Source organism: Kogia breviceps, chromosome 11 (assembly GCF_026419965.1).
Source record: "Kogia breviceps isolate mKogBre1 chromosome 11, mKogBre1 haplotype 1, whole genome shotgun sequence".
Taxonomy (NCBI): domain Eukaryota; kingdom Metazoa; phylum Chordata; class Mammalia; order Artiodactyla; family Physeteridae; genus Kogia; species Kogia breviceps.
The window spans coordinates 82,165,495-82,178,236 of NC_081320.1; the positions used below are offsets into that span (position 1 = coordinate 82,165,495).

At 42.5% G+C, this 12,742-nt stretch overlaps 2 protein-coding genes across 10 annotated transcripts in view; one reads left to right on the forward strand and one right to left on the reverse strand.

Annotated features, from left to right (window-relative positions):
• BABAM2 (BRISC and BRCA1 A complex member 2) overlaps positions 1–12,742 on the reverse strand; it is a 512,794-nt gene that overhangs the window by 479,420 nt on the left and 20,632 nt on the right. For both annotated transcript variants that reach the window (XM_067007881.1, XM_067007880.1), the window contains one exon: positions 10,436–10,660. The gene's annotated coding sequence lies outside the window, so the exon portion shown is untranslated. The remainder of the gene's footprint in view (positions 1–10,435; positions 10,661–12,742) is intronic.
• Positions 1–12,742, forward strand: part of RBKS (ribokinase) — a 90,638-nt gene that overhangs the window by 58,662 nt on the left and 19,234 nt on the right. For 7 of the 8 annotated variants that reach the window (XR_010835598.1, XR_010835597.1, XM_059079507.2 and 4 more), the window contains one exon: positions 300–488. Coding sequence is in view for 6 of the 8 variants with exons in the window: in XM_059079507.2 (XP_058935490.1) it covers positions 300–488 (189 nt within the window). In the remaining 2 variants the exon portion in view is untranslated. Of the gene's footprint in view, positions 1–299; positions 489–6,246; positions 6,373–12,742 lie in introns of those variants that run through there. The other variant, XM_067007886.1, reaches the window with a different exon arrangement.

A 12,742-nucleotide genomic window follows, 5' to 3' on the forward strand; every position in this document is an offset into this window, starting at 1 on the left:
GGAACCACAATACCATTATCACACCGAGGAAAATTATCAGTAATCCTATACTGTCATCTGATATTCAGGCCACATTCAAATTTCCCCAGTTGTCCCAAGAATGTCTTTTACAGCTTTTTTGTTGTCGTTGTTATTATTGTTTTATTTATTTTCCTGAGCCAGTACCTACCAAAGTTCCCCACTGCATTGGCGGTTATGAAAAAGAAGGGAGACATCGCCTAGAAAAACAGAGCTAATCTAGAAGCAGACCCAGTTACTTATTCTCACCACACTTTCTTTTCTTTTTGTGTGTATTTCAGGCTGAGATTCTGACCAGCCTTGAGGTCAGCAGCCCCTCGGATGCTGGCAAGGCTGCACTGGCGCTCATGGACAGGGGCTGCCAGGTTGTAATCATCACCTTAGGTGCTAAAGGATGTGTGGTGCTGTCACAGACAGAACCTGTCCCAAAGCACATTCCCACGGAGAATGTCAAGGCTGTGGATACCACGGTAGGTTTTTCAACTTCAGAGTCCTTTTTGGCCCTTGAAAATCCTCATTTAGTAACTAAGATACTGCACCTGAATTTTTGGGTCACACGGTGGAGGCCCTTAGAGGTAATATGGGGAAAGAGGACCATCAGGCAGGAGAACTGTGTCTTAGCCTTTTCTAACCCACTGTAGGACTTCATACAAGTCACTTAACCTCTCTGAGTCAGCTTTCTCATCCATAAAATTGGAATATCAGTAAAATTGTACCCATATTACCTATAGTCATTCGTTCGTTCATTAAATAAGTATTTATTAAATACCTATTATATGCCAGTCATATATTAGGTGCATATATATAGTGATGAACAAGACAAAGTCTCTGCCCTCATGGGGCCTAGATTTTAAACAATAAACACATCGCCGGGTCTTACAAGCCTCTTGTATGGAATGAAATCACAAGGACCACTGGTTATTATATTGTAGTAATAATAGCATTACTACGTGCTTACTGTGTCTCTTTCACATACCTCACATTTAATCTTTACAACAACCATATGAGGCAGGTACTATTATTATCCTCATTTTACAGATTTAGAAACTTGCTCTAGAGCCTAATGCAAGGAAGTAACAGAGCTGGAGGTTCAAAACTAAGACACTTATGTGAGGTGCTATGTTAAGGACAAGCAGGTTAAGTGGACAAGTCACGGCTACAGAGCAGGGATGAAAAGGAAACAAGTTAGAAAAAGGCTCAGGGTTTCTCTAAAGCTGGGGAAATAAAAATTATTTGCTTATGGCCTAGACTAGAAAAGTAAGTAAACGTCAAGGACAAGAAATTAGAGTTGAGGAAGAATAAAAATTTTAGGGTTTTTACCTATAAGAAACTGACATATTATTGTTTATAAAATATGTTTGTTTATTTCTTTGCTTAGAAAAGACTTTAAAATGTGGGTCATTTATCAAAAAAAGAAGCCTAAGGGCATCTGATGAAGTTCTAGTTAAGAATATGCATTGAAATAGATAAGTGCAAGGAATGCTTCTATTACATGAAATTACATCCTGATTGCCTTTGTGTGTGTGTGTGTGTGTGTGTGTAAGTTACGTACTTACTTATTTATTTATTTTGGCTGCATTGGGTCTCCGCTGCTGCATGCAGGCTTACCCTAGTTGAGGCGAGCGGGGGCTACTCTTCGTTGCAGCGCACAGGCTTCTCACTGCGGTGGCTTCTCTTGTTGCGAAGCACACGCTCTAGGCGCGTGGGCTTCAGTAGTTGTGGCACACAGGTTGAGTTGCTCCATGACATGTGGGATCTTCCCGGCCCAGGCTCGAACCCGTGTTCCCTGCATTGGCAGGCAGATTCTTAACCACTGCACCACCAGGGAAGCCCCGAGTGCCTTTTAAAATGTGTTGTATCAGGAATTTGATAAACTATACTTGGCGATGTTATTCTCATCATATTTACTTATTTCTGAAACCATTAGTTTTTCTGTTTTGTCAAGGACAGTAACCTGAATTTGAGAGATTCCTTATTACTTCTGAAGTCAATCCTGCATTAGACTAAAACTATTCCAGGTCCTGAACTAAAGCAGAAGAGTTTGTTCTTCTTTTGCTAAAAATAAAACGAAGGGTCGGGCTTCCCTGGTGGCGCAGTGGTTGAGAATCTGCCTGCCAATGCAGGGGACACGGGTTCGAGCCCCGGTCTGGGAAGATCCCACATGCCGCAGAGCAACTAGGCCCGTGAGCCACAACTACTGAGCCTGCGCTTCCGGAGCCTGTGCTCCGCAACGAGAGAGGCCGCGATAGTGAGAGGCCCGCACACAGCGATGAAGAGTGGCCCCCGCTCGCCGCCAACTAGAGAAAGCCCACGCACAGAAACGAAGACCCGACACAGCCAAAACTAAATAAATATATTTTTTTAAAAAACAAAAAAACAAAAAAAAAATGAAGGGTCCTCATGAAGCTATTGGACCTCTGTGACCGCCCAGAAGTGGCTCAGCCGCTACTTTCAAAGTCTGTGTCAGTCACGACTCCTTTTGCTCATAAGCACCAGGAACACAACTCAAACGGCTTACACAGAACAAGGCATTTATTTGGTGCACGTAAGTGGAAGGTTCGAAGGTACGGCAGAATGCAGAAGCCAAACCGTGTCATCAAGACTCACTTGCTCACCCTCTCCCTGTCAGCTCTGCTTGCCTTTTGGTGGGCTTTGAGCTCAGACAGGTGCCCTCCAGGTGGTGGTCCCTGGCAGCGCCCTACTCACGCTGTGCCTCACATCGTGTCCCCATCCCCAGTGTCAAATAAAAATCAAAGAACTCTTATAAGAGGATGGGAAATGGATACCGATCAGAGTAAAACCACCCATGCCCACCATGAAACACTCATGCAGAAATGCACTGCTTGGGCATAGGATTAAATGATGGAGAAACTAGCCTTGGAACTGTTCAGATTTGAATCAATAGTAATAATCCTCAATAATTTCATGTTGAAGGACTGGATTTCACAGATCATGACGGATTATAACTTTGAGCATCTTAAGTACAGCGATGTGCACCAAGGAGGTTTTCACACTTTGTTGATACAGTTTTGTGCTCTTTCATTTGGTTTCTTAGCACTTGCAGTTAATCTCTAGGTTTCAGGAAAGGTGAAACACAGTGAGAGTTCAGGTAGAACAGATTGCTTAATGCTTGGAGGCAGGAGAGAGAAAATGGGGTCGGGAAGATCAGGACGCTGGACCAGGAGCAGCAAGTTTTTTCTGTAAAGGGCCAGATGGTAAAGTTTTAGGCTTTACAGACCATATGCATACATGCTCTGTTACAACTACTCAGCTCTACCGTGGTAGCATGAAAGCATCCATAAACAACTTTGTATGCTATTGAAATTAAGTTAGTATTAATCTAAACTAGATTAAGGTGTTCATTGGAATCACCAGTGCAATCACTAAGAAAAGAACCAAAAAAAAAAAAAAAAAAAAACACCTAAAAGAAACAAGACGATTAAAATGGTACACTAGAAAATATTTAACAAAAACAAGACGGTAATGGAGGAGTAGAGGAATAAAGAAGCTACTGGAAGATATGCTATTGTAAACTGGGATAAAACTAAGACAGGAAGATGTGAGATCCAGGAAACAGGTGATGCAACTTAAGAGAGAAGTCAGTGACGATGAAGGAAAGTTCCAGGACAATGGCTATGCAGGAAGCCCGTGCCCAGTTAGTTCAGATTAGAGCAGGAGCACGGCGGGCTCTGAAAGGAACGTCTCCCAGAAACAAAAAAGAAAAAAGGACAAAGAAAGAAATAGTGGAATATTCAGATATCCAGTGTGTTTGAATATGCACAAAGATTTTTAGCTCTTGTAGAATTTGAGGATGAAGTAGTCATTAATATGTAGAAAACTGAGGAAATGAAAAAAAAAAACAAATCTTTTCCTCTAGGTCATCTGGAGTCTAAGGGGAAAAGGTATGATTAAGTAAATATAAATTTTGTACACTACATGGCTATGAATGCATAGTCATAACAATGTAAGTGCCAATTATTGATTTAACCAAAAATAGAGATTATAATCATACTGTGAAAATGGAAAGCTAAAGTGAGTGTGTATTTGTGTGCACATAGGGGAAAATAAGAGAATTAAATGCTCATCTTCCGTTGTTGGAACTCAAGAGATAATATCTAAAACAGATTTTTTTTAAAGACAACAGTACAAGCATACTACCAGAAATAGAAGATAAAATCAGAAGAAACCAGTAAAAGAATTTAAAGTATTTGCCTCATAGAAATAGGAGTGGAGAGGGATGGGGCATTTACACTTTAAGCTTTGTCTTTTTAAACTATGAATACAGATGGCTTGGATTTTTTTTTTAAAGGCAAAACACAATGAGATACCATTTCACACCCACTAGAATGGCTATAATCAAAAACAGATACTGTTGACTAGGATGTGGAGAAATCAGAACCCTCAAACACTGCTGATAGGAATGTAAGATGGTGTAGCCACTTTGCAGAATGCTCTGGAAGTGCTTCAAAAAGTTAAATTTAGAGTTACAACAGACTCAGCACTTCTACTTCCAGGTATATAGCCAAGAGAAATTTAAAAAAACATGTTACACAAAACCTTATACACAAATGTTCACACAGCATTATTCATAATAGCCCCACATTGAAAACAAACCAAAGTTTCATCAACAGATAAACTGAGAAGCAAATTGTGGTATATACATATGATAGAACGTAATTCAGCCATAAAAAGGAATACTGATACATGATACGGCATGGATGAACATCCAAAACATTATACTAGGTGAAAGAAGTCGGACATAAAAGGCACATATCGTATGCTTCCATTTATATGAAATATCCAGAGTAGGTAAATCTATCGAAACAGAAAGTAAATTGACAGCAGAGGCTGGAGCGAGGACAGAATGAGGAGTGACTGCTAATGTACACAGGGTTCCTCTTTGGGGTGATGAAAATGTCCTAGAATTAGATAGTGGTGATCATTACAACCTTGCAGATATACTCAGAAGCACTGAATTATGCACTTTTTTAAGGGTGAATTTTAGGGTATGTGTATGATATCTCAATTGAGAAGACAAAGAACAAACAAAAACAAAAAGGCACTTCACTAATGAGTGGGATACTCTTCCGATCAAGAATCTTCCACTTAATTGCTGCACTGAATCTACTGACTAGGCGCTTAACATCCCCCCAGTGGAACCGAGGTGACACAGGAAACAAGGGTAGTTATTTTCTGGGTGTAGAGTCTCCCTCAGCTTTTTCATGCTGTCTTTCTCCTCTCATCCAGCATTCATTATTAAAATTCTTGCCTGTCCTGCACACAACTGTTCAGCTTCTTCATAAGTCTGGTAAAGAGGAGCTAATTCACCTGGTGAGGTGAGGAACTCCCAGGGAGGCATTTTCTTCTGAACAAATGGGCTCCTTCCCTTTCCTGTCAGGAGAGTATTACTTGCTCTCAGGCAGTTTGTAACCTTCTCTCTTTTCTTCTCCTCCTCATCCCTTACGATGTTACACCTTAACAAAAAAAAATCCTGCTGTGCAACCGAAATATAGCCAGTTTTTATTTGCCAGTCATAATGGCATGGATGATGGAAACCTCTTTAGTTAGTTGGCACATGGTCCACTGGAGACAGCCTGCCCTAGCAGGGGCCATCGCCTGCTCTACGCTGTGCCTCTGCAGACTGCTATGTCCAGTTTTGCCTCAGTGTGAACAGTTGGATATATCGCCTCTATTTTTACATCTGGTTTTCACCTTGTACTAAAGTGAGATGGTGGCAGTAGCTGCAGATGTCCTCGGCTCAGTTTGGAAGACATGATAGATGTGTCTCTTTTCCCATCTCTAGCGCTCATGTCCTCACTCAGGTCCTTCCAACCTGAAGGTCAGGGGCTTTGCCTTCTTGTGTCCATGACTGCACTGAATATTCGCTCCGTAGTCAGAGTCACACACATATAAGCATGCTGACACTTTACGATTACTGTGATAGTGTGATATATTGTAACCTTAATTATCCTTGGCCTATAAGCTCTGTAAAATTCCTGATTTATAAATTTCCTCATGTAAATGGTTAAGTCCTAAAGTCTGCATCGACACTCTTAATTTCAAGAATTCAGCCCTTAAGCTAAATCTGTCTTCTCAAGAATCACTCACTTTGTAATAAATCATCATAATTCAGGATATGTACGTAAGCCAGTAAGCAAAGGCGAGGGGCAGGGGGGCCTCATCTTCCCTGACTTTTATTCCTCTTTCTTTCTACCCACTGCATTTGAGTCCTGTAGTGTCCACGGTTATTGGTGAGGCACGAGGCAGCGTCAGCCCAGCTGCATGGGTGCCCCCGAGGGACGACTCGGGGCCGGAGAAGCAGCTCCAAACTAGAGACTCTGCGCCAGCAGGAAGTGGGATCATTTCTGTTACAGCCGGCGTGGAAGCGCTCCTGAGGGCGGGGTGATTGCTGGGGCTGGTGGATTACCCACAGTCTTCCGAGGTAACTCCTCCTGGGTGTACTCCCCCCACCCTGGGGTCTGGCCTTCTGCCATCCAGGCTGCTCACAAGCACAGGCTCCCATTAATCCACTTCTGAGGTACCATCCAGAATGACAGTTCAGTCATCCAACATCTAAAGGGCCGTTATTTCCATCTTGGTGTGACCTTCCCCCGAGCCTACACCCTCTTCCCATCCCCAGCCGCCTGGCCACTGGAAAGCCAAACTAATTTTGTCAGATGTAAGTAGAACGATTGAATTTAGGTGATCTCGAGAGATGTTTCTCAACTCCGGCAAACTCAGACACTGTTTCCTGCTGAGCCCGTCTTGCTGAGAGGACTGAGTGCTCGCCACGCCTCCCGGGGCACTGCCAGTGGTAGTCTTTCTGACGCTCCTTAAACTGTGGTTCCCCGGCAAACCATTCTTTCTTTCTCGCACCTCCTTCTTTCTGATCAACATGGACATTCCTTGCATTTGTTAATAACTGGTGGAGTCGCTGAGGGGACTTTGTAGCTCAGTAGACATTTTGTCCTTGAATAGAGACTTGGCACATTTCTGTCCAGAAGCTTCTGTTATAGCCAAAATGTTTGAGGGCCCCTCACTGTTGATTGCCAATGCTTCAGAAAGGGTTGGGCCATAAAATACAGTGGGTAAAGAATGATAGAATCTTGGGTGCTAAAGAGGTAACTATAAAATAATAAGACTACCTGTATCTCTATATCGATTTATTATCCAAGAAGTGACTGTTGTTTCCTTCAAATTTTGGCCTTAGGAGAATTAAGTATACATTGATACTGCCAATAATCAAAGTACCTTGGGAAATGCTCTTTTAGAATTGCTTTGAGAGCCTTCATCACCTTTACCCCATCAGTCATTCTATTATTTTTTTTTACTTTCTACTCATGAAATTAATACATGCTTAGTGTTCAAGAGGAGAAAAGAGCAGACAACACAGAAAGGTATAAAAAAGTCAGATATTCATGATCCTATCACTTAGATGTAACCACTGTTAACATTTTAGTGTAAACCCGCCTAGATTTTTCTATGCACCATTTTGAATGTCTGTACTTTTGAATATCTGTTAACAGCAAACTTGAATATTTGCAACAGCAGAGGATTAATGTGTGTCGTTATGGGAAGGCTCTACATCCCCAAAAATAAATGAAACATTTCTTTAGAATAAAGTAAGTAGGCAATTCACTGAAGAAGAAATATGAAAGATAAAGAAATGAGCCACTGTTCAACCCTACAAGAAATCAGGAATATGCAAATCAAAATAACAGTGAGATTCCCTTCATTGCCCATCAGGTCAACAAAAATTAAAGACTGATAATGTCAAAGTCCAAATAAATTGGAAAAACACATGCTCTCATATAATTCTGGTGGGAGTATAAATTCATAGAATGTTTTTGGAAGGCAATTTGACAATACCAATTTTTAAAATATGTTTTCCCTTTGACCCAGTATATCTCTTTCTAAGAATCTGTCCTACAGAAGTGTTCACATATATAAATATTTGTACAAGAATGTTTGTTTCAGCTTTGTCTGTAATAACCAAAAAATCGATTGGACAGGTCTACATAATCATCAGTAGGAGAAGGTCAAATGATAATAGTATGGTGCCACTGATTTAAAAATCACTCTAAATAAAATAAAATAACTCTAGCTATCTGTAAGTAAAAGTATAATTTAAAATCCAAAACAAACAAACAAAACCACCAAACTTCCCCGTTACTCATGGGAAGGGGAACAGGACAGGGGATAGGAAAGTGTTATAAAGGAGGACCTCTACGTTCTGCTCCATATGCTTCTGAATTGTTTGCATTTTTCCATAAACTTGTATTTTTCACGTATTACTTTGAAATTTGGAGTAAAGATGATTTGGGGACATAGCAAAAAACTATTTGGAGCCACATCTAGCAAGTAAGATAGGTGATATCCTTTCTCAAAGGGCAAACTGGGCATTATTTTCACAAAGGAGCCGAATTAGCCACTGTTCACTTTTGATCTCATAAAAAACCTCTCAAGCTTTCCCAAATCTCTATATGTGGAGGCTGAGTAGCCCTTTGACTTAGGATGACCTCTGAATGGATAGAGTCCTGATGCCAGAGAAACAGATCCACCATGCCTTTCAGATCTACAGCACTTCAGCCTCTGTAAATCTGGATATTTCACTACACACTTTTGACAGTTTTTTTCTTAATCTTTCGAAAGAAAAAATTTCCCTCAAAAACATGTTATTTTATACAGTTTCCTTTGGAAATATCAGAATAAATGTCAAAGCTGCACTGTTTCTGTTCATCACTCAAATGCACGGCAGGTCTTCAGAGAAACTTCACTCATGTTCAAGTTTTCTTTCTGAATGAGTCTGTTTATATATCTCGGTTTAACTCTTCAACCCTCCTTCTCTCAACTGATAACAGAATGAATGATCTAGACTTTGGCTTTGCCACATTTCTTGGTCTTTGGCTAATGAATGACCTGGAGGAGCTATAAAAGGGGCCAGGCCACGGGAGATGCCTCATGTTGAGGTACTTAGTAATTCATGTACTTCATCGTTCATATACCTCTGATTTGAAACAGACCTGAATGGAAGGGCTCATGAGGGATGGAGGAACATATGTAACACAAGCCCTTGGACGACTTGAATCGTGCTCCTCCTAAAAGTTATATGTTGAAGCCCTATCCCCCAAAGTTACTGTATTTGGAGATAGGACCTATAAGGAGGTAATTAAGATTAAATGAGGTTATAAGGGTGAAGCCCTGATCCCAACAGGATTAGTGTCCTTATAAGAAGAGACAGCAGCGAGTTCAGTCTCTCTGCAGGTGCATTCAGAAAGTTCATGGGAGCACGTAGCAAGGCAGTGGCCTCCTGCAAGCCAGGAGAAGAGGCCTCAGAATGAAACTTATCTTGCCAGCACCTCGATCTTGGACTTCTAGCCTCCAGGACTGTGAGGAATACATTTCTGTTGTTTAAGCCACCTAGTCTGTGGTATTTTGTTATGGTGGCCCAGGTAGACTAACACATGCGAGAAAGCAAATCAGCATGCTTCAGAAGTGACCTACAGTAAATGCTGAAAAATCAGCTGTTCGGTGAGGAAATCAGCTGAGGCAAACTAACAGGATCAGCCTAAATCACCTTTTTAGTGAAATATGTCAAGAGTTTTTCATATGGTTCAACTGTAAGCATTGGTCCTGGTGGCTAAGGGCAGATGATGTCCTGGGTTCTAATCCTGAGTTAACTAATAACTAGCAGACAGTGTGGGGCAAATGACGCATTATGTGTGGGGCTCAGGTAGTGCATCCAAGCATGATGTGTCTGGAGTGGGTGACCTCTGAGTTGCCTTCAACCTCTGAAATTCCTTGATTCTTACACATTCTCGGGGACATAAGGATCCTTTGGCTACTAATGAAAAGCAGGGCACTACTCTAGGCCAGGCATTGTGCTGGACTCTGTATGCATTTTCTCGCACACTCAGTACAAGCCTGCAAGACAGGCTGATGCCCACGTTAGAGAGGAGGAAGTTATACCCCCAACGGTAAACAACCTGCCCGGAGTCATCCGGCTGGTAAATCGGCAGAGCCAGGAATTGATTCTAGGTCTGTCTGCCTGACCCTGACATCCATGTCCTCCTTACCACACCCTCTTGATCTGGTGGCAGTCTGCCTAGCGTCCAGTCGCTGCTACTTGGCATTCCAGCACCGACTCCTTGCCACTTGTCATGCTATAGGCTTCTGTAAGTTGCTTCATTTCTCTAGGTTTTCAGAAGCTTCCACTCTTGCTTTGTGCAGTACAGTGCAGCCTCACTTAAATGCAGTAACTCATGTATAGTCTAAGAACAGTGCCTGACTCATGTAAGCACTCAGTACATCTTAGCGCTCATTAGTAGGTCCCTATGTGCCTAAATGTTCACTTTACCTGGATATCGGGGGGGGGGGCATAACCAGGTAGCACGTACCAGGAGCCTGCGCTACTCACCATCGCACAGCGGGGTCTGTCCTTGGCTCTGTACGTTACTGGAGAGAAACCCAGGTCTCACTTCCATTCACCCCAGCCCCTCCTGTACAGGGCAAGGAGCAGGATTGCACGGACGGCAATGCGGCAGGATGGTGCCAGGCCAGATATCAAAGGTTCAGGCACAGATCACTTCCTTCATTCTTGTCTTTGAACGATCAAGGAGGAGAGGTGCACCACTCCTAGAGTCTGTAACCAAAATATCTTTTCATTAAACTTCTTTAAGTAAGGGTCTGAACTGCTAACTAGAGAGGCTAAGGAAAACGTAATTCTTTTTTAATCTTCCCAAACTAGTTCTCCAGTTTAAGGAAAGAAAAAACACTACTCTTTCCCTGCCTAACAAACTCCTACCCATCCTCAAGGTCCAGCTCAGAGAGTTCTTTTTGGGCAACCCCAATGCTTAATACAGTGCTTGGCGTATAATAACAGGTCCTCCCGAAATAACGAAAGAGTTCCAGTTCCTTCTGGGAAAGTAACTAGTATGTGTGTTACAGTCACTCAGCCTCACTGAGCTCCAGTGTTCTCAGGGCACTAGAAGATCTACAGGATTCCTTCAGTGCCACGGGAAACAATCAATCTCACATACAAATGTTCTTTTTTAAAGATTTGCAAACAAAATAATTACCCAGTTTCCCATTTTTTTTACAGTTGTTCATAGTATCTTTATTTGTAATATTTACAAACAGTTAATTTGTAAAACAAAAAATAACCCAAATGTCCATCCAAGTGAATGGATAAAACAATTGTGCTATGTCCATACAATGGAACACTACTCAACAATAAACAGGAACAACTATTTATATAGCAATAAAACAGATGAATTCAAAATAGTTACCCCGAGCAGGAGGAGCCGGGCAATAAAGAGTACACGTACCATGATTCCATTCATATAAAAGTCTAGGGAACACAAATTTATCTATACTGAACAGAAGCAAGCCACTGACTGCCTAGGGACAGAGCAGGATTGGGGGAGGAAGTTTTGGATTACAAAGGGTCACACAGGCACTTTTACCCAGTTTCCCATTTTAAAACATATCCTAGGATTGTTTTCCCTGGAGTCATAGAAAGGCGAGGCCAGAAAAAAAAAGAAAAGTTACAGAGGGTAGATGACATCTCTGAAATTGGCATCATAGAATAAAGAAAATCCATATCCAAATGAGGCTCTGAAATAGCCATCTTTCTTGGCGGGGGGGTGCTGCATTGGGTCTTTGTTGCTGCACGCGGGCTTTCTCTAGTTGCAGCGAGCAGGGGCTACTCTTCATTGCAGTGTGCAGGCTGCTCATTGCAGTGGCTTCTCTTGTTGCGAAGCACAGGCTCTAGGAGCAAAGGCTTCAGTAGTTGTGGCACGCAGGCTCAGTAGTTGTGGTTCATGGGCTCTAGAGAGCAGCCTCAGTAGTTGTGGTGCACAGGCTTAGTTGCTCCGCGGCATGTGGGATCTTCCCGGACCAGGGCTCGAACCCGTGTCCCCTGCATTGGCAGGCGGATTCTTAACCACTGCGCCACCAGGGAAGCCCTGAAATAGCCATCTAAAACTTAGGAATGATACCAATAAATGGGCATGATGTCTGTGCAAAGTCTGCTGACTGTGGCTGCCAGAAAGGGTGAAGATGACAAAAAGAAGTTCACTGACTATTAAAAAAAAAAAAAAAAAGGACAGAGGACAAGGTACAAGGCATCTGTCATGCCGGGGGGGGGGGGGGGGGCATATTAACTCTATTACATTACTTCCACATCAGCAGATCACCTCAATTACCAGCTAATCAGGCAGAATTAAACATTTTAAATTATCTTTCTTAATCCTGCATGTGATCATTTGAAAACCCAGGGCTCCAAAAATCTAATTGTAACTGCTTACCAGAAATGTCATCTTCACTTTGAGAAACTGAAGCAGGGCCAGATACAAGACTGTTTTTTTTCCGTTTTCCTAAAGTACCGTCCCATGGCCAGAACTGGACTTGCATGTACATCTGCCTAGTGCCGGGCATATTAGGGGCTCCCAAGGGGACCTGGCCTTGCTTCAGAACTCATAATGGCCAGAGACTAAAAGAAGAGCAATGGTAGGGGAGAAGGGGGGCATGGGGGTGGAGGGAGGATGGAGAGGAAAAAACAACTGTTAAAACCTTAGCAAGGGACTTCCCTGGTGGCGCAGTAGCTAAGAATCCGCCTGCCAGTGCAGGGGACTCAGGTTCGAGCCCTGGTCCGGGAAGATCCCACTTGCCGCGGAGCAGCTAAGTCTGTGTGCCACAACTACTGAGGCTGCGCTCTAGAGCC